Genomic DNA, 18,864 nt, shown 5'->3' with positions numbered 1-18,864 from the left:
GCCAAGGGCTGGCTTTTGGGTGGCGTCCTTGGCACGGATCTCTCTGTTCTGCCACAATTTGTTCAAATCAAAGCCTGGGTTTGTCGTGCACCAAAGTTTATTTTCTATAAAAACACAGGAGGTTTTGCAAAGGGCAGCTGAACTCCTGCTAGAAAAAAACAAATCAGTGGGAAATGGGTACCTGATGCCAAATCCCACTGAAATTAAACTTGATCCCCATCATCTCCTACAAAGACTTTTGTCTTAGGCTGGCAAATGTAACTCTCCTAAGTCAACAGGCAATTTAAAGTGTGTGGAGAACAAGCTGCAGAGGCTCTACAAATATCCCAACCCTTTTGCTATCAGCAGTCACCATAAACATTGTTACCTGGATAGGTTCACAGAGTGAGTAAGAAAGGCTGGTTTTGTAATGTTTTCTTTATTAAACTCAGCTTTCACTGCTGTTCTGAGTTAACAAAAATGTTTCCCAGGAAGACTGACAAACAAATACAGCTCGTAAATATTTTTTTCAAATGCTGTAGGTACAAACAAATAAAAGCTCTGGTTTGCTACTTTGGGAGGCCCTGTGTAACCAGCATTTTCAACTGGCCAATTAGCAGCATGTGTGTTCATCAGTGAAGAACTTCCACTTGTTTTTAAATTATCAAATCCAGTGCTTTAAAAATTATTGCTCATTATCAGACAAAACCCCAAGATTAAAAGGATGTTCATTATACCATCCCTGCTGGTAATGAGGATTTTTAGATTGCCAGTACATGCAGCTTTGTGGTGGGGTTTTTTTAGGCAATTAAGACCAAAACTTTTCAAAATAGGTTGAGATGCTGGGCAACTGATGTTCCAGGAGCCAAATTCTCAGCAGCTCTGAACTTGGCACCTTCCTAAGCTCTACCTTCTTTTAAGATGTCAAAACATCCCTCAACCACTACTGGCTGGGGATGGAGCACCCAGCTGTGACACTGCTCCAAGGCTTTGCTGCCTGCAATGAAATCCTGCCCTGGCACAGCTCCTGCCTCTTTCCCCAATCCCCTGGGACTTGCCTGGAGGGCTGGGGTGAGGATGAGGACCAGTGCACTGGCTCAGAGCTGTAGACACAGAGGTGTTTTTCCCGTCTGGCAGCACGAGGGAGGGGACAGTGCCAGGTAGCAGCCAGGTGGAAAAGTGCATTTCCTCACAGCCCTTGGAACTAGAGCAGCAATGCCTTGCATGGCAGATCCTCCCTGTGCCTATTTCATACCCTACTGGCCAGAGGTGTCCCAGTTGTCACTCCCTCGTGCCCGGGAGCCGCGTGGTGCCAGCATCCCTTCCACGTGCTGGGCACACCTCGCTGCCTCCCGCCCCGCTCGCTTCTCCACAGGGCCACCAGGAGGGCACTGTCCTGCTGGCCCCGGGCACAGCAGCCTGTCCAGGAGCGCTGGCCGTGTCACACCGCCAGGGCACGTCCCTCAGGGCACGGCGGGGACGCTCCGCGGGGACGAGCCCTCGTCCAGCCGGTCCCCGCCCGGCCGCTTGGGGTACACGGCGCTGGCCATCCTGAAGAACTCGTCCGCAGCGTCCAGGGCGATGAGTCGGTCCTGCCAAACGAGGGGGTGGGAAAGGCGTGGTTTAGGATTGGCTTTTGGCAAATATTCAAATGAGTATTACGTGTGTTGTGGTAGAAAGCGATGCTGTGTTAATTCTCTTAAGTAGTGTGGTAAATGTAGTTTTAGGTTATAACAAAATGTTAAAATAGAAGCTATGCTGTGTAAGATACTTTTTTTAAAGAAAGGACTTGCAGTGAGATAGCAGCCACAGGACACCTGAATCTTTCAGAGAAAGAGAATTTATTGCCCCATTATCAGAAGAAACGAACTTCTGAACTTCTTCCTGCCTCGAAGGCCCCGTTAGAATTCAGAGGAAGAAGCTGACACTGCCCAGACAGAATCTTGTGTTTTAATGGAATTTATTCATCATGGATGAGGTGTATGAATATGCAACAGGTTATTGTTTTTAAGGGTTAATCCTTTGTTAACGTGGGCTCTTTTTCAGGCTTATGCTGCCCTGAAAAAGGTACCCAGACTGTCCTTAACTCTTTGTTTCTATTGTCTCATATTGTCCTAATCCAAACTGTCCAAATTATTATTACTCGAATTGTATCACTATTTTTATAACCATTTTATTACTATTAAGTTTTTAAGATTTTAAAAACAAGTGATTGGTGTTTTTCACAAAGGGGGACTGTGGTCCCTCTGGGTTGTTCCAGGCACATCCCTGCCCAGGGCCCTGAATTACAGAAAAGGAAACAAACTCCACAACTTTTGTGGAAGTTGTACAGCCAGTATGTTTATTCCAGCGCTGGACACGTGGGGATCACTCCCCTCAAAAGGACATGTGTACCTCTGGGAACTCCAGATCTCTTTTTATCTCCCTCACTAATCCATATGCATGGCATTTCACAACAGGTTCATAAATATTCATTTTACTGATTTCGCCTCATACTTGAAGCTAGGTTTTTTTTTAATCAGAAAATACAGAAAGAACTCCTGGGTCATCCTGCCCTGTTTCCCACAGCCTCTCTGTTTAGAGTTCAAGGGCCCCTTCCTTATCTCTGTCCTTTGGCTGAAGCAGTTTCTTCAGGCATAGGTTTTTTCTGAGAACAGGCAGCCAGATCAAACAGCTGTGTTTGCAAGCTACAGACTTAATTCAAAGATGTACATTTCACCTAAATCAAAATGGATTTCTACTCTGGAAAGTTTCCACTCTGTGTCAGCCCTCCCTCCACAGCTGCTCTCAGGCATTAGGTCTCATCTTTTCACAGAACCACAAGGTTGGAAGAGACCTTCAGGATCATCCAGTCCAACCCAGCCCCAACACCTCAACTAAACCCTGGCACTCACTGCCACATCCAGGCTTTGTTAAACACACCCAGGGATGGGGACTCCACCAATGGGCAGCCATTCCAGAGCTTTATTACTCTTTCCATGAAAAACTTTTTCCTAATATCCAACCTGTATTTCCCTTGGTGCAGCTTGAGACTGTGTCCTCTGGGCCTGTCAGTTCCTGGAGAGAGACCAACCCCACCTAACTACAACCACCTTTTAGGAAGTTGTAGAGTGATAAGGTCACCCCTGAGTCTCCTTTTCTCCAGGCTGAGCACCCCCAGCTCCCTCAGTCGTTCCTCACAGGGCTTGTGCTCCAAGCCCCTCTCCAGCCTCTTTGCCTCCTCTGGAGTGCTCCAGCCTCTCATCATCCTTTTCCCACCTCCTGCACAGGATGCAGGAGCATCCAGTTGCAGGGAACTTGCAGAGGGGTGTGGAATTCATGGTGCTGCAGCACTGGCATTTCCGAGGAAACTGAACACCAAGCTCCAAGTGCAACATCTGAGGGGATCACCCCAGCTGCCACCACGTATCTGAGCATCCTCTGGCTCACCTGCTCTCTTCCCCTCAGGTGAGCTCCCTGCAGAGCTGGATGGTGGGGGAAGGTGTGCTCAGAGAACTCACCACCACGAAGAGGTAGCGCTCAGAAAGCTCCCAGCTGGTGGGGAAGATGTTGGTCTCCTCTGAGAGCTTTAACAAGATGTCCCGGGCTTTGCTCATGTTCTGAGAGTCACTGATGATGCTGAGTTTGGTCACTGACAAGAGGGAATCTGCTTCCTTCTGGAAACCTGGGAAAGAGATGTTTCAGAAACAAGTCAAACGTGAGAGCAGGGTCATCCCTGAGCCCTTCAGGCTCTTGGAAGGTTCCTCATCCCTACTTCCTAAAACAAACCAGCACCCCCTCAGGCAGGCTGTGGGACAGGTATAAACTTGCTGGTGGGGAAAATAAATCACAAAAGCAGTCACAGCGAGTTTGGTGCTGGTTTCCCTGAGAAAAGGTGTGTGAACATGCACAGCCCAGGGTGCTGATTCAGCTCTTCCATGCTCCTGATGCTACCAGAGCTTTCTGGGCTGCTGGGGCTCCCTAAATCAGGTCACAGGGATTGAACCTGGGGCAGTGATGAACACCAGGCTAATTGTTCCTGTAGCAGTCAGCATCAATTACAGGAAGGGTATCCAGGGGAGGAAAGCTGGAGGAGAGCGAGTGCAGGGGTCTTTAAATGCAAGGGCTCCCATTAACTCTTTGTTCAGCTCCAGGGGGCTGGTGGTGATGCATCTCACATGAAAACACTAATGGGGTGAGAGTGGTGGGCTTATGCTTAAAGCAGAGGCCTAGATTACAGAACATAGCAGGTTTCACATCTGGTTGCTCATTTAGCTTCACTAAGGGCAAATGATCCCTGCCCTTGGGCTTCCCCAGCCTTTGCAGAACATCTCTGGAGTCACTGTGGATGTGACAGGGATGTGGGAGAGCCTCTGTCAGCCTGCAGTGAGAGATGGAAGGATGCCAAGTGATCCCTCCCAAGCTTGGCCTGCTGTGAGCACCTGGGTGGAGATGAGGGTTGACACCTGGTGATGGATTTATGATGTCCCTCCCACCCAAATGCCAGAATAGCAGGTAGGGCAGGAGTGGCTGAGATACCCATCTCTGGCTCCCATTGAGGGTATCCTAGAATAGATTCACTCATCCTCCTCTCAGCAGCCACCACCCACCTCCAGAGCATGATGGAAGTCACCCAGCTGATGTGCTGGCACGTCCTGAGTGTCACATGCCAGGCCATTGGGAAAAGCCCGTCACACCCATCACCAGCACTTGGAAACAGCACTAGGAGGGTTCCTGTGGAGCAATTCCACTTGGTGAAAGAATATTTCAAACCCACTTGGGAGTAAATGAGGTGAGTGGCTTAGCTCTGATCAGCTGCCATTGGCTGAGGAACGAAATAGATGTATCTGTGTTCCCATCTGAAAGGAATATTCATTCCTTCCTGCTTATCTTGTTTGGAAAAACCCAGGGTGAACTCCCACTGCAAGGTTTCCACAAGGAACCCTGAAATGGATGACTGTGCATGTTAATATGGGCTTGGAAGGTGATCATGGCTCATGGGCTCATGGGCTTTTGATGTGCCTGCAGACACGGTGTCCCTGTCCCCTCCCCGGCGTGCCTGAGCCCTGGGGAGCCTCAGGTACCATGTGGGACACCTGAGGGCATTGCTCCTCCTTTTGCTTCCCTCCTTTCCAGCTTGATTTTGTGGAGCTGTTCCCACCCTCAGCCATGGTGGGATCTCACATTCAGTACCACTGGAATTACATCCCTCTGGCCTCCCCCTTACCTAAATCCTCCAAAATGTGTTTCCACCTGCTCCTCACTTCCTTCCGGGTCTGCCGTAAAGTGTAAATGTCATAGTTGAGCTTCTGCCACTCCTGCAAAGCAAAGGGAGGAGAGACTCTCAGTCATTGGGATCTGCTGCTTTCCAAGGAATTTCAGCTCTGAGGAAGGGAGCCAGAGGTGCAGAGCTGGTGCAGGCACTGAGCTGTGAGGGGGTGGCTGTGAAGGTCGATGACCAGGCTGCTGCTGCCCCTGGAAGAAATCAGACTGACCAACACAGAATATTTAGCTTGACACTTGGCTCAGCATTTCTGTGTTTCCTCTGTTCCAAACTGCTTTCAGTTTCCCTGAAATTACAGAATTTAGCTCAGGTATTGCTGCCAACTGCTCCTCAGTCAGACACGGAGCCCTGTTTGGCATGAACTGGAGCAGGCAGGTGTTCAAAAGTCCTAGAAAACAAGAGAACCAGACTTTTTAAAAGATCAGGGTATCCTCTTTTGAAAGAGGTGCACAGGGAGGGATGAGGGCTGAATGGAACCATCTGATATGATAACCCTTAGTGGCTGCCAGGTGCTGCAGTTAAAGCTTCACTTGACTGCACAGCTGAAATATTGCACTGGACTTCCAGCTTTAGAGCTGGAGAATGGGACACTGGGTTTGGGGTCATTTATCAAAGTCACACATTTAAACACAAGTGTCATGGTGGGCTTGGCAGTGCTGGGTTAATGGCTGGACTCATTGATCTCAGATGACTTTTCCAACCTAAATGATTCCATGATTCCATAGGCATGCACTCCTGTGGAAATGCAAGAAAACCAGGAGCACTTTTCCCAGCTCTTCCTAGCTGAGTTTAATCAATGCCCACACTGCAAAGGGTGCATTTTTAGAAGCAGCCCAACAGCAGGGTGACAGCATCACCTGATGACTTCCTTCCAGTAACAGCCTTAATTAATCTCATTTCTCAGCAGGGGATTACCTAGATGGGCTCCTGAAGAATAAACAGGTGTTAATCTGTGCTGCCACCCTGAGATTTTCCTACAGGCCATGCTGGGTTCAGAGCAGAAAAACAACAGCCACAGAGGTCAGCTGTGTGATAGAAATCCCACTGTTTTTTGGTACTTGGTCCAAGAGCTGACTTGATTCCATAAAGATTTGAAGATTCCTCAGTTTTTTTCCCTGATTGTGGTTGACATGACACGACAGCAGAGATTTAAAGCCAAGCCTGTTTTCCTGCTGATCAGCACTAGCTGCAGGAAGCCCTGGAGATTACACTTTGGAAAAAGCAGCCAGAGGGGTTAAGGCAGTGGTGACTTCAGGTCAGGAGAGCAGGGGAACCAGCTCTGCCACAGCCACTCACTCCCAGAACACAAAATCCCCTTCCAGAGGCACATTTCCCTCTCTCCTGGAGTGGCACTTGAGACCAGCTTTGCTGTTTGCACAGGAGAGCACCAGGACAGCCTTTCACCAGAGGAATGAGGCAGGGGCAGGACTCTCCCAGCTCCGAGCTGGGAACTGAGCTGCTCTGGGTGGAAAAGAGGGGGGGGTTGTTATGTTAAAGCTTTGTGGGAAGTTTATTGAAAACTGGAGAGTTTGTAGGAAGCTGCACCACGCCTCGGTCCCCGCTGGCAGGGGCTCCTTGGAAACGTCTCAGCCCTCTCGTGACCCCCTGGCACAGGCAGAAAGGAGAGGGGGCCAGTCTGGGCATGCTGGGGAATGGCTGTGTGTCTGTGCCCTCCCACAGAGATAAACAAGGCCTCTAGTGCAGACAATCCCTCCAGCCAGCCACTGTGACCCCAGGCCTGCTTCACACTGTGGAATTAGGGAAAGATGCTCCTCTGCAGAAAATGTGCCCTCCTGGCACCCAGCAGCAGCTTTCAGGGCCATGGGGATTTACCCTGTGGTAAGAGCCAGACTCCTCTCTAAGCATGGAGAGCAGTGCTTAGCATGCAGGGAAGCATGCACTGATTTTCTCTGGATTAACAGCAGCGTGTTTTCCCTTGTCTATTTTTGTTTTAAGGGAATCTGGGTTATGCCTTTCTTGTACATCACAGTGTCTGAGCTGTGTTACGGAAGTGAATATGGTGAATGTTCAGTCCCAGGGGAGCTCTGACCTGTTGATGGACAGTTTGGGGAGTGTGCAAAGGAATGATTTTGATGCTTAAATCACAAAATGATGCTTCACTGTGATGCCTGGGTGGGACCTCTTGTTCTGGTGGGATTTATTTTGCCTGAGCATGAAGCTGCATCTGTTTATCTTTCTGCAGAGAAAGCTGGGAGGAGGATGCTCCCAGCCATGGAAATAGACCCAGAGAAGCAGAGATTATCAGCATGAGATGGGGCTGAGCTCTCACAGGGACTCGTGCCCTGCTCTCCATCAGTCTCAGAAACCACTGGATCTTCCCAGGCAATTCCTCCCAGCAGAGACACCTGAACTGCCATGGGCTGTGCTCTGTGTGCCTTTAATGAAGGAATAAACTCAAGAGCATCTCTCCACACCCAGAATTATTCTAAAAAGCATCTCCCTCGAGCTGCACAGAGCAGAGCAAAGCTTGCCCTGCCCGTGCACAGGCAAGGGTGAGATCAGAGGCTTTGGGGAGGGATCCCGTGAGTGCCCAGGGGCTGCTCAGCCCCGCGGGGCAGGGCAGGGCAGGGCAGAGGATCCACACCAACCCCCTCTCCCTCAGCCTTCTCAGGAAGTCACACAAACTCCCAGGCCAAGGAGGAGGCCTGAAAGCACAGGGGGACACTGCCACACAAGCATGGGGAATGTCTGGGACATCCCAGCCATGCACTGCAAAGCAATCCTTTAACTCTTAATTCCTTTTCACTCTTTTGCCAAAATCTGAGTTAACCACAGGGAACCAAAGCAGGTTGCAGTTCCCAGCCCTGGTTTTTTGCAGTCAGTTTTGCCCTTTAAACCTAGAGAGGAAGGCACAACAGATACCAGTGGGGGCTTGAGAAAACCCTGAGTGTGTGAGTCAAGAATATCCCAGGAGCAGCAGGGAAACCCCACAGCCTCCCTTCTCTACATGCTCAGCCCTTCAAATATTTACCTGGAAAACCTCCCCAGACTCTCTAGGGTGAAACACTAAAGCTGCAAATGCCAAATGACATGGAATAAGCCAGGCTGGTACATAACTCAGAGCTCTGGGAAAAAAATGTGCCAAGAGAACAGGCAACACCATCCAGCTTCTCATCCCTGATCATATGAAAGTTCCCTAATTACCAGGGAGCTTTCTTCATGCTGCCAGAACAATCCTCTACCAAACCCATTGCCTTTATTCTCTTAAAAGCAATTGAGGTCACTGTTCTGTTCAAGAGTTATTTTAGAAATGAGGTCAAAACAAAACAGAGTTATCAGGGAAAGAGTGCAGAATATCAGTGCAGGCAGGTACCAGGGATGCTCCTGCTCTGGCTCCACTGGCAGCAGCTGAACAAAGATAAACTACAAATATAAACCACAGACAGACATCTCAGAAGAAGCTTAAATTGGATTCAATTTAAGAGAGGCATGCAGACAGTAAGAGGGTTGGGTTTGGGCTCCCCAGCCCTGGATAAATCCCATCACCTCTCTGTGCCCCAGTAACAGCTGGTCACAATTCTGACCTTCTCTGTGACCTGTTTAGAAAAGAATAATCCTGTAGGAGAACAGGAGGAGAAAGAAAAATAGGCCTTGCCAGCTCATTAATGGGCTTTTCAGGGGGGCATGCCAGTGTTGCTCTGCCAGCCAGGCCCCTGGCAGGGATGCAGGCTGAGGAATTGCCTTTGCTCTGGGGTTTATGATCCCACCTTCCCCCAGGGAATAAGCCAAGAGAAGAGAGAAACACTGCATTTACAGCAAGCCATGAGAACATGAGGGGGTTTTCCTCAGTCACCATGCAAAATGCCACCTTTAGTTTCTGTTCCCAGAGCTGTGGCACAGCTGCCCTGGTTCCTTCTCTGAAGCCAGGATTGCTGCACAGCTCCCTGCTCACAGCTGGGTAACTCCACACCCCCCAGCAGAGGCCATGGAGACACCAGGGCCACCCCAGAGGGGACCTCTTGGAGGGGATTCTGCACCTCACACTCATTAGCCCAGCAAGAGCCCCAGTGCAGGCCCTGCTGCTCATCCCACCACCAGATCTCACAGTTATTTTACCCTACAACAGGCTCCATGAAGCTGCAGAGCCAGACTAGAGAAAAAAACTCCCATTTTCCCCAAAATTGAAACATGATCCCAGTCTTCAAAAGCTGTGATGGCAGCTCTGATCTTCAAAGGCTGCATGTGCTTGACCAGCCCCTCAGCAAAGGCTTTCCTGGTTTTCCCTGTGCAAGCTAAGGACACGCTGAGTTTGGGCTGGAGCTGCCAGCAGGGACAGGAGGAAGACACAGCTCCACATGGATCAGGTGTGGGTGCTGCTCCATGGTGGGGACAAAGAACTGACCCCAGGGGAGGGCACCAACACTGCCAGGATGGGGCCATGCAGATCAGGAACACATGATGGACAGCAGCCTGCTCTTTGGGATCCTTCCAAATGCCTGGGAAATCCCTGAGATACAGGTGGGGAATGGCAAAGCACACAGTGAGTGCCCTGCACACCAGAATTTCTTTGTTAAATGAAGGAGCAGAAGTGCAGCAAGTTCTCCTTTCAGTCAGTTTTAACCACAGGAAGTACCTGGGGTTTTGTAACACTTGTGCAGCACACAAAGAAACTGCTCCTCCATCCTCAGTGCTGCAGCATCCACAGGCTCTCCCTGGGGATCTGGGGAGCAGAGCAGCCCCCCAAGCAGATGCTGGCTTTTGCAGCCCAGTGTTGTTCTGCAATCAGACTTTTTTCTCTCTCTCTGAGCTGAAGTCTCATTAAGAGGGGAGGGCACTGCAGTCTGGCCTAGTTTTAAAATGCCTGCTGGAGTAAGGAGAGATTCTGGCACCAGGGGCCAAGTGCAGGAATGCTGGCTTTGCTGTCCCAGCCCCTCCCTATCCAAGAGCCTGCTGGGCTTCCCTGTGTGCCTCAGTTTCCCAGCTGTAAGAGGGGAGAGCAGAGCTGCTGCCAATCCTGGGCTGCAAAGGGCACGGGGCCACACTCAAAGCAAGTGTAAAGTGTGTTGGCTTTCCTCAAAACTTTCCTCACTGTTGTCCTGATGTTGTGCCCCCCAGGCTTGTTATGCATGAAAAAGCAGAGTGTGTGATCCTGCCTTTGCCCTGTGAGTTTGGGGCTTTCTTTTTCCACAGGGACAGCTCAGAGCTGCTAAAAACCCTACAGATACACTGAGGGCAGGGTTTAGGACATGCAGGGGCAGGAGCACCTTCCTGCTCAGCCATGACTGATGGCCTTCCCTGTCCCCTGAACGAGGGTGACACAAACACTGCTGTGCACCAGTGCAGCCCCTAAACTGAGCTGTCCTTGTTTCCTTCAGCCACGTTGGGGTGGAGGAAGCTGCCTGGCTTCTCTCAGACAAGCAATTCAAGGTTGCAAGGTTGCTCTCTCTCCCAAGAGAGAGCAGAGGGGAGGGAAGAGATCTCCAGTTCCAGCTGTAAAGGTCACATGCCACCATGAAAATGTTGTTACAAAGCCATCCATTGTAAACACCACGATTAAATCAAACTCACCAAAAAACAACCCCTTAAGTGGGGATTCTGGCCAACTGTATACAAGCATTCCATTACCTCTTTTAGCTAATTACAACTTGTAATTTTGATTTCTCTGGAGTTTAAGGTTCCTCTAAAGCTGAGCTGGCTTTTGCTTTACAGAGACTATCACAGGAGAAACAGTTACACTCCTGCAGACTCTTGGATGAAGCAGCATCACGTTGAAGTTAAACACGAAGCCTCCAGGCTTCCCTGCAAACGTTCTGGCATCATGAAAGCAATCAGAGAGGGGAAAAATGTGTCACTGTTTGCAGTGGCCTGATTAGGAGCAGGCTGAAGCAATCTCCTTTGCACTGAGTGCCTTAGCAGAGGAAATCAGGGCTGCAGAACAGCCTTTATGTAACAGCCATGACTTTTCCCTTCCCACTGGAGCCGTGCCAGTTCCCTGCTCCCCGATGACTGCGGCACATCCCGCGGGGCAGGACCAGACCCGGCCCCGGGCGCTGCCAGAGCCCGCCCAGGGGAAGGGCAAAGCAGGGAAAACATCCAGGAGAACCCACAGCCTGGGGAGGCAGGGGATGGGGCTGGCCCCAGAGCTCCCAGCACACCTTGGTGGGCGGTGGTGGGTGCAGGGCATCGTTCCCAAGCGTGTTCCAGCTGCCATGGGTGCCTTGGTGTGGCTGTACCAGTTGTTGGTGTCTCTGGGTCAGGATTGAAGGCACTTGAGACAGTAATTCGTGTTCAGACTCAAGTGTTTATTGTTTCTTATCAGTAAAACAGTCTCATCACTGTGAGTTTGGCAGCTTTTCATTAGAAGGCACAAAATGGCCAACAATCTCTTGTTATAAGGTCTTTTAGGACTAAACTGTCCAATTGAGAACTGACACCCAGATTATTTTCCCTTTTAACCCAATAACTGATCCCAAGGAGCCCACAATGGGGACCCTTCTGCCCAATTTCAAAATGCCACCCAAACCCAAAAAGGAGGAAGAAGATGCATGAAGAAGAAACCCAGGACAACACCCTGTGCCCTCCATCTTGCTTCCATCCACAACATCCTAAAAATCCCAAACCCTCAATTTCTCACCCAATGACACACCTACACTGCTCTCTGTAATCTATTTCACACTTTGGTGGATTCCAGTCTATCTTGAGCTCTAGGAAACTTTCTCCATGAATGAGGGTCAAAGCCAGTGCTCCCCTGGGGGTCAGAGCACCCCAGAGCAGACAGAGAAATATTCCTGTGCCCTGGGTTTGCACACCTTGGAAACCTCCCTGGAATCTCCCTGCTTCCTGATATGTGAGAAACAAATGCTTCCTAGCTACTGTAAAGCATCTTCCTCATGTTCTTCCCATTCCCTGTCACTTTCTTTCTCTGTGTCTTCTCTTCCTCCTCTCAGTTTCCTTCCCAGAAGTCCATTTGATCCTGGTCTCCAGCTCAAGCCTACCTCATGTCTTTTCCCACATCCCTGCACATAGGCAGCCTCCTGACTTCCTTGGTTTTTTAGTGTCAGCAGCTGTGGTCCCTCACTCCTCCCCACGAAGCACACCAGCTTTGCTCTGGGCTAACCAAAGATGTACAGAAATAGAGATTTCCAAAGGGATGGGGAGTGAGGGGAGAAAAGATTCCAGAGGCAATTTCTGCTCAATGGGATCATGCCCTGGGAGGGCACTGCAAGTATCCAAGCCAAGGAGAACACAGATTCTCACCCCAGAGGGACATGAACCCAAGGGCACCATGGAGGTGAGAAACACACCACAGCTCAGGGCTGCTCCTCCTGGATCAGGTGCTGGAGATACCCCCGAGCTTCCCAGGAAGAGATGGCCACAGAGACATCCACACCAGCTGTAGGATAAAATCTGGAGGGTGATGGAACAGGTGGGAGAACCTGGTGCCTACATGAGCCACACTGGGGGACTCTGGGGTCTCCACAGCAGCTGAAATGAAGGAAGGGCATTGACCTGCTGGTGTGAGCCCAGAGGAGCCCACCAAGGTGGTCAGAGCAGCTCTGCTGTGGGGAAGGGCTGAGGGAATTGGGATTGTTCAGCCTGGAGAAGACAAGGTGACCTAACTGCAGCCTTCCAGTGGCTGAAGGGAATCCTATAGGAAAGATTGGGCAAAACTATTTACAGGAGCCTGGAATGACAGGACAAGAGGGAATGGCTTCAAACTGACAGAGAGTAGGTTTAGACAGGATATTAGGAAAAATATCCTGGTTTAGAGGGTGGTGAGGGAAGGTGGTGGGCACAGGTTGCCCAGAGAAGCTGTGGCTGCTACATCCCTGCAAGTGTCCAAGGCCAGGTTGGATGGGGCTTGGAGGAACCTGGGATAGTGGAATGTAGCATTCACATTCTCTGAAAAAATCCCTTCTCCCAGGATTTCTCTCCTGGGAAGCTGAGAAGCCTCAGAGAAAAGGAAAACAATTCTCATCTCATTTGCTTCTCCTGTGTGGAATATGGTTGGAGATTGTTCACCCACAGGTGATTGTTTCATTGGATTCTGGTATGAGTTGTTTTGGCTCTTTGGCCAATCAGGGCCAAGCTGTGTCTGGAAAGAGTCAGGAATTTTCATTGTTATCTTTTTAGCATTCAGTAAGTGTCCTTTCTGTATTCTTTACTATAGTTTTATATATATATATATATATATATCTCCTTTCTGTATTCTTTACTATAGTTATATATATATATATATATATATCTCTCCTTTCTGTATTCTTTACTATAGTTTTATATATATATATATATCTCCTTTCTGTATTCTTTACTCTAGTTATATATATATATATATATCTCCTTTCTGTATTCTTTACTATAGTTATATATCTATCTATATATATATATATATATATATCTCCTTTCTGTATTCTTTAGCATAGTTATAGTATTAGTTAATATAATATAGTATTATAAAGTAATAACTTAGCCCTCTGAGAACATGGAGTCAGATGCATCACTCCTGCCTTCGTCAGGACATTCCCAGCAAATACAACAGTGGGAAGTGTCCCTGCCCATGGCAGGGGTGGCACTGGCTGAGCTTCAAGGTGCCTTCCATCCCAAAGCCTCCTGTGACTCTGTGATTCACCACTCCCAGCCCCAGCCCAGCCCTCACCTCCGAGTCCTTGTCCAGCTGGTTCCTGACCACGATCATGTTGTAGAGCACGCGGTCGTCGTCGGCCTCGGTGTGGGTCACGTCGTGGGGGGTGCTCCACAGGTTCTGCTCCTCATCCCGCGCCAGCGTGGCCCCGAACGACGCGTAGGGGTTGTTGTTACTGCAGGGACACCCAGGGGGTACTGTCACTGCAGGGACACCCAGGGATTACTGTCACTGCAGGGACACCCAGGGGTTGGTGTCACTGCAGGGACACACAGGGGTTGTTGTTACTGCAGGGACACCCGGGGGTTACTGTCACTGCAGGGACACCCAGGGGTTACTGTCACTGCAGGGACACCCAGGGGTTACTGTCACTGCAGGGACACCCAGGGGTTACTGTCACTGCAGGGACACCCAGGGGGTACTGTCACTGCAGGGACACCCAGGGGTTACTGTCACTGCAGGGACACCCAGGGGTTACTGTCACTGCAGGGACACCCAGGGGTTACTGTCACTGCAGGGACACCCAGGGGTTGTTGTCACTGCAGGGACACCCAGGGGTTACTGTCACTGCAGGGACACCCAGGGATTACTGTCACTGCAGGGACACCCAGGGGTTGTTGTTACTGCAGGGACACCCTGGGGTTGGTGTCACTGCAGGGACACCCGGGGGTTGGTGTCACTGCAGGGACACACAGGGGTTGTTGTTACTGCAGGGACACCCAGGGGTTACTGTCACTGCAGGGACACACAGGGGTTGTTGTTACTGCAGGGACACCCAGGGGTTACTGTCACTGCAGGGACACCCAGGGGTTGGTGTCACTGCAGGGACACACAGGGGTTGGTGTCACTGCAGGGACACCCAGGGGTTGGTGTCACTGCAGGGACACCCAGGGGTTGTTGTTACTGCAGGGACACCCAGGGGTTGGTGTCACTGCAGGACACCCAGGGGTTGGTGTCACTGCAGGGACACCCGGGGGTTACTGTCACTGCAGGGACACCCGGGGGTTGGTGTCACTGCAGGGACACCGAGGGGTTGGTGTCACTGCAGGGACACCCAGGGGTTACTGTCACTGCAGGGACACCCAGGGGTTACTGTCACTGCAGGGACACCCGGGGGTTGGTGTCACTGCAGGGACACACAGGGGTTACTGTCACTGCAGGGACACCCAGGGGTTGCTGTCCCTGCAGGGACACCCAGGGGTTACTGTCACTGCAGGGACACCCAGGGGGTACTGTCACTGCAGGGACACACAGGGGTTGGTGTCACTGCAGGGACACCCAGGGGTTATTGTCACTGCAGGGACACCCAGGGGTTATTGTCACTGCAGGGACACCCAGGGGTTGGTGTCACTGCAGGGACACCCAGGGGTTATTGTCACTGCAGGGACACCCAGGGGTTACTGTCACTGCAGGGACACCCAGGGGTTGGTGTCACTGCAGGGACACCCGGGGGTTGGTGTCACTGCAGGGACACACAGGGGTTACTGTCACTGCAGGGACACCCAGGGGTTACTGTCACTGCAGGGACACACAGGGGTTGGTGTCACTGCAGGGACACCCGGGGGTTGGTGTCACTGCAGGGACACACAGGGGTTACTGTCACTGCAGGGACACCCAGGGGTTACTGTCACTGCAGGGACACACAGGGGTTGTTGTCACTGCAGGGACACCCAGGGGTTGGTGTCAGTTGTCACTGCAGGGACACCCAGGGGTGGTTGTCACTGCAGGGACACCCAGGGGTGGTTGTCACTGCAGGGACACAGGACCAGGCAGCTCAGCGCCAGGCTGGCCCCTGCTGCCCTCCCAGTGCCCTCCCCTCTCCCAGAGAGCAGCGAGGATGGGGGGACAGAGTTTTATTCCTGTTTTTCCTTTTTTTGCATCCTGAGCAGGCAAGCCATGGTTCAAACCAAACCATGCAGTGCCCACAGGTGCCCCCACCCAGCAGCTCCCACCTCAGAGCTGCAGTGATGTGCTGAGCTGTGAAACAACAGACAAGGCATGGAAAGGATATGCAGCCCCATCTATTGTGGCAATGGAAATGTCCTCAGCCTTCTAATGAACCCCAGGCTTTATTTGGTTAGCAAAGCTGAGCATCATCTTCTGGGAAGGCTGTCCTCAGAGAGGTGGGGAGCTTTTCTCTGCACTGGGGCAGTTCTGTTTTATGGCTTTATGTTGTAATTTTTTAACAAGAGACCTTTTAGCTGGGGATTTCCATAAAGTGTCCAAGCAAGGTGTCCAACTGCTTCAGCAGAACAATACAAGTGGAGAACTATTTTTGGCCTTGTCACCCTCTGGCAATCCCCACTCACTTCTTGTCAGAACAAACCACTGTTTATTTTGTTTGCTACCCAAACCCCACTCCTTTCCCAAGGAACCCATCCAGAGAAACTTCAGGTAACACTGTGGGTACCCTGGCACCAAGCCATAAAAAGATGCCAAGAGGAGCTCCAGCACATAGATGAAATAGGAAAAAAACTAATTCCCATCAGCATTCCAGCAGGAAGGTTAATTAGACTTTCAACAAACCAAAAACCTGAGCAACAGGTAATAAGGGGAAAGATAATCTCTCATTAAAGACAAGCAAACAAAGGTAACTTGGAGGGTGTGGAGGGGCACAACCATTTTCCAATGGTGGAGCAGACAGGGAGGGAGCCCTCAGGAGCCAGCTGTGCCATCAGCAGGAGTTCACTCCCATCCTAAGCTTCTTCCCACTCAGGCATTTACCCCAGTAAATATGCTTAACATTTGAATTACTTAAAACACCAGCATTTAGCAATAACACTGCCACACCTGAGCTTTTCTAAGCCGCTCCCTCCCTCACAGCTCGAAGGGCACTTCCCAGCACATTCCCATTTCCAAATCACAGCATGGAGCATCCTGTAGGGCATGTGGCAGTGCCCAGGAGTCAGCCAATCCATACCAGCACGGAGAGCTCTGCCAACAGCTCTTCCAAGCAACATTGCAAAGGAAAAAATGGGAGGGAGAAAAGAAGCACGTGGACAGCAGTGGCTGTGCAGGTTAAGGAGTCTCCGTGGGACCAGAAGGGACAGGGAGCAATTCACACTGTGGATTTTATCCAGAAAATGGTGAGCACCAGTGCTTCATCAACAGATTGCTGCTCCAGGGGCCTTTCAGTTCACATTCAGTTTTAGCATTTGGAGCCCAAATGTTTAGTTGATTTTCATCCTGAGTGTACCATCCGAGCCAGACCCTGCCTTCACACATCAAGAGACAACCGAGCAGCCTGGATGCTTTGCAACAGCAGCTCCCAAACCTAAAACTCAGCTAAAAGAGCTGAAACCTCAGGCAATTCATTCACTTCGAACAGCACTGCAGGAAGAACAAAGCCAGCAAGCTATTGCAAGACCCCACTATGAAATAAGACCCCACAGCCCCCCGAGAAGGGGCAAGCATTATGCTGTTAGAGACAGCAATTAGGCTGTTAGAGTAATTGTGCTGGCACACGTGTATAAGAGCAGGTGCCTTTCCAATTCCCAGAATTTATAGAGCCTTTCCTCCTTGGGGCCAGCATTAATTGGATCGCCAGCCCGTTACTAAAGCCAGGTGCCAGGAGAGGGACAGGGGGCAGCAGCAGGAGCCTCTCCGCACGTGTGCCCGGCTCCCGGGAGGTTAATGCCAATTTCCTGGGCCGGAGGCCCCATGCTTGGGATTAGCCGGTCATTATTTAGGTAACTGCTTTAGCAGCGCCAAATCAGGGCGTTTGAAGCCGTGTGTGCCCAGCTCTGCTGTTACCGATGCAGGGAGCATCCCACCCTCCTTCCCGAGGGCACAGGGAGGGCACGGGCTCGGCTCAGTCCCGAGGCTGGCACACCCTCTGCGGTGCCAGGACGGCGGCTGGCATGGGGGAAAGGGGGAGAGCCGCCGCAAAACACCGCTGTTTTGTCACATGCAAGCCGTCTTTAAGTGCTTGCACAGCTCTTCTTCACGGGTCAGGGAGGACCTGTTCATACAAAAGTCCCAAGCTCACGCTCTGCGTGCCGGCAGCAGGAGAGCAGGAGCTGCTCCCCCTTAGAGCCCGTTCAGGCTGAGCATCCATCTCCTCCCCGGCATCCCTGAATGGAGCCGGGCTGGAGAGCTGAGGGTGTTCACCTGGAAAAGAGAAGGCTCCAGGGAAACCTTAGAGCCCTTCCAGTGCCTAAAGGGGAGAGTGACTTTTTACTGGGGCAGGTAGTGATAGGACAAGGGGGAACGGTTTTAAACGAGACGAGGAGAGATTTAGATTAGGTGTTAGGAAGAAATTCCTCCCTGTGAAGGTGGCGATGCCCTGGCACAGGGTGCCCACAGAAGCTGAGGCTGCCCCATCCCTGGAAGCGTTCCAGGCCAGGTTGGACGGGGCTTGGAGCAGCCTGGGATAGTGGAAGGTGTCCCTACTATGGCAGGGGGTGGAACTGGATGAGCTTTAATGGCCCTTCCATCCCAGTCCATTCCGGGATTCTGTGAGCCCAGCCTGCAAACTGAGCTCGGCACAGCCCAGAGCTGCCGGCAGTGGGACCTGACCCCCGGTCAGGGATGCAGGGCCCCCTTTTTGTTCAGTGCCTCAGCTCCTCCACTGAAATCCCACCGTGGAAATACGAGCGCTGGACCGTCCCTAGGGCCGGGAACCCCGAGGGGATGCGCGGGCAGGGCTCCTGCTGTCACAAGGAGTCCAGCCCCTGTGGCAGCCGCCCCGGGCCGAAAGAGTGCGGGCAGCGGCTCCATCCCGCCGGGGAAAATCCCTCCGGAGCCCCGATGGCTCTGGCAGGGGATGGAGCCCCGCTCCAGCGGCGGTGACAGCGCGGGGAGCGGGCGGGGGACAGCGGGGGAAAGGCTCCGGGTGGCCGGGGGGGCGCATCCCCCGCCGGGGAGCCGGGCCGGCTCTCACCTGAGCAGGGGCTCTCACCTGAGCAGGGGCTCTCACCTGAGCAGGGGCTCCTTCTCGGGCGCCGCCGCTTCCCCGCCGCAGCAGCCGCAGCAGCCGAGCGATCGCAGCCAGGCCCGCAGCCCCATCGGCGCCGCCGGA

The 18,864-nt window shown here is 51.7% G+C and overlaps 1 protein-coding gene across 1 annotated transcript; it reads right to left on the bottom strand.

Annotated features, from left to right (window-relative positions):
• Positions 1-402: 402 nt before the first annotated feature.
• On the bottom strand, positions 403-18,864 carry MREG (melanoregulin). The gene is made up of 5 exons (XM_059868293.1): positions 18,763-18,864; positions 13,860-14,019; positions 5,186-5,276; positions 3,480-3,643; positions 403-1,571 (listed from the first exon to the last, which is right to left on the bottom strand). Exons 1-5 carry the CDS (start codon positions 18,849-18,851, stop codon positions 1,443-1,445), a joined length of 633 nt encoding a protein of 210 aa, XP_059724276.1. The 5' UTR covers positions 18,852-18,864; the 3' UTR covers positions 403-1,442.

Source organism: Haemorhous mexicanus, chromosome 26, assembly GCF_027477595.1.
Source record: "Haemorhous mexicanus isolate bHaeMex1 chromosome 26, bHaeMex1.pri, whole genome shotgun sequence".
In the NCBI taxonomy this organism is placed as follows: Eukaryota; Metazoa; Chordata; class Aves; order Passeriformes; family Fringillidae; genus Haemorhous; species Haemorhous mexicanus.
This window is presented reverse-complemented; position numbering and strand designations above follow the sequence as displayed.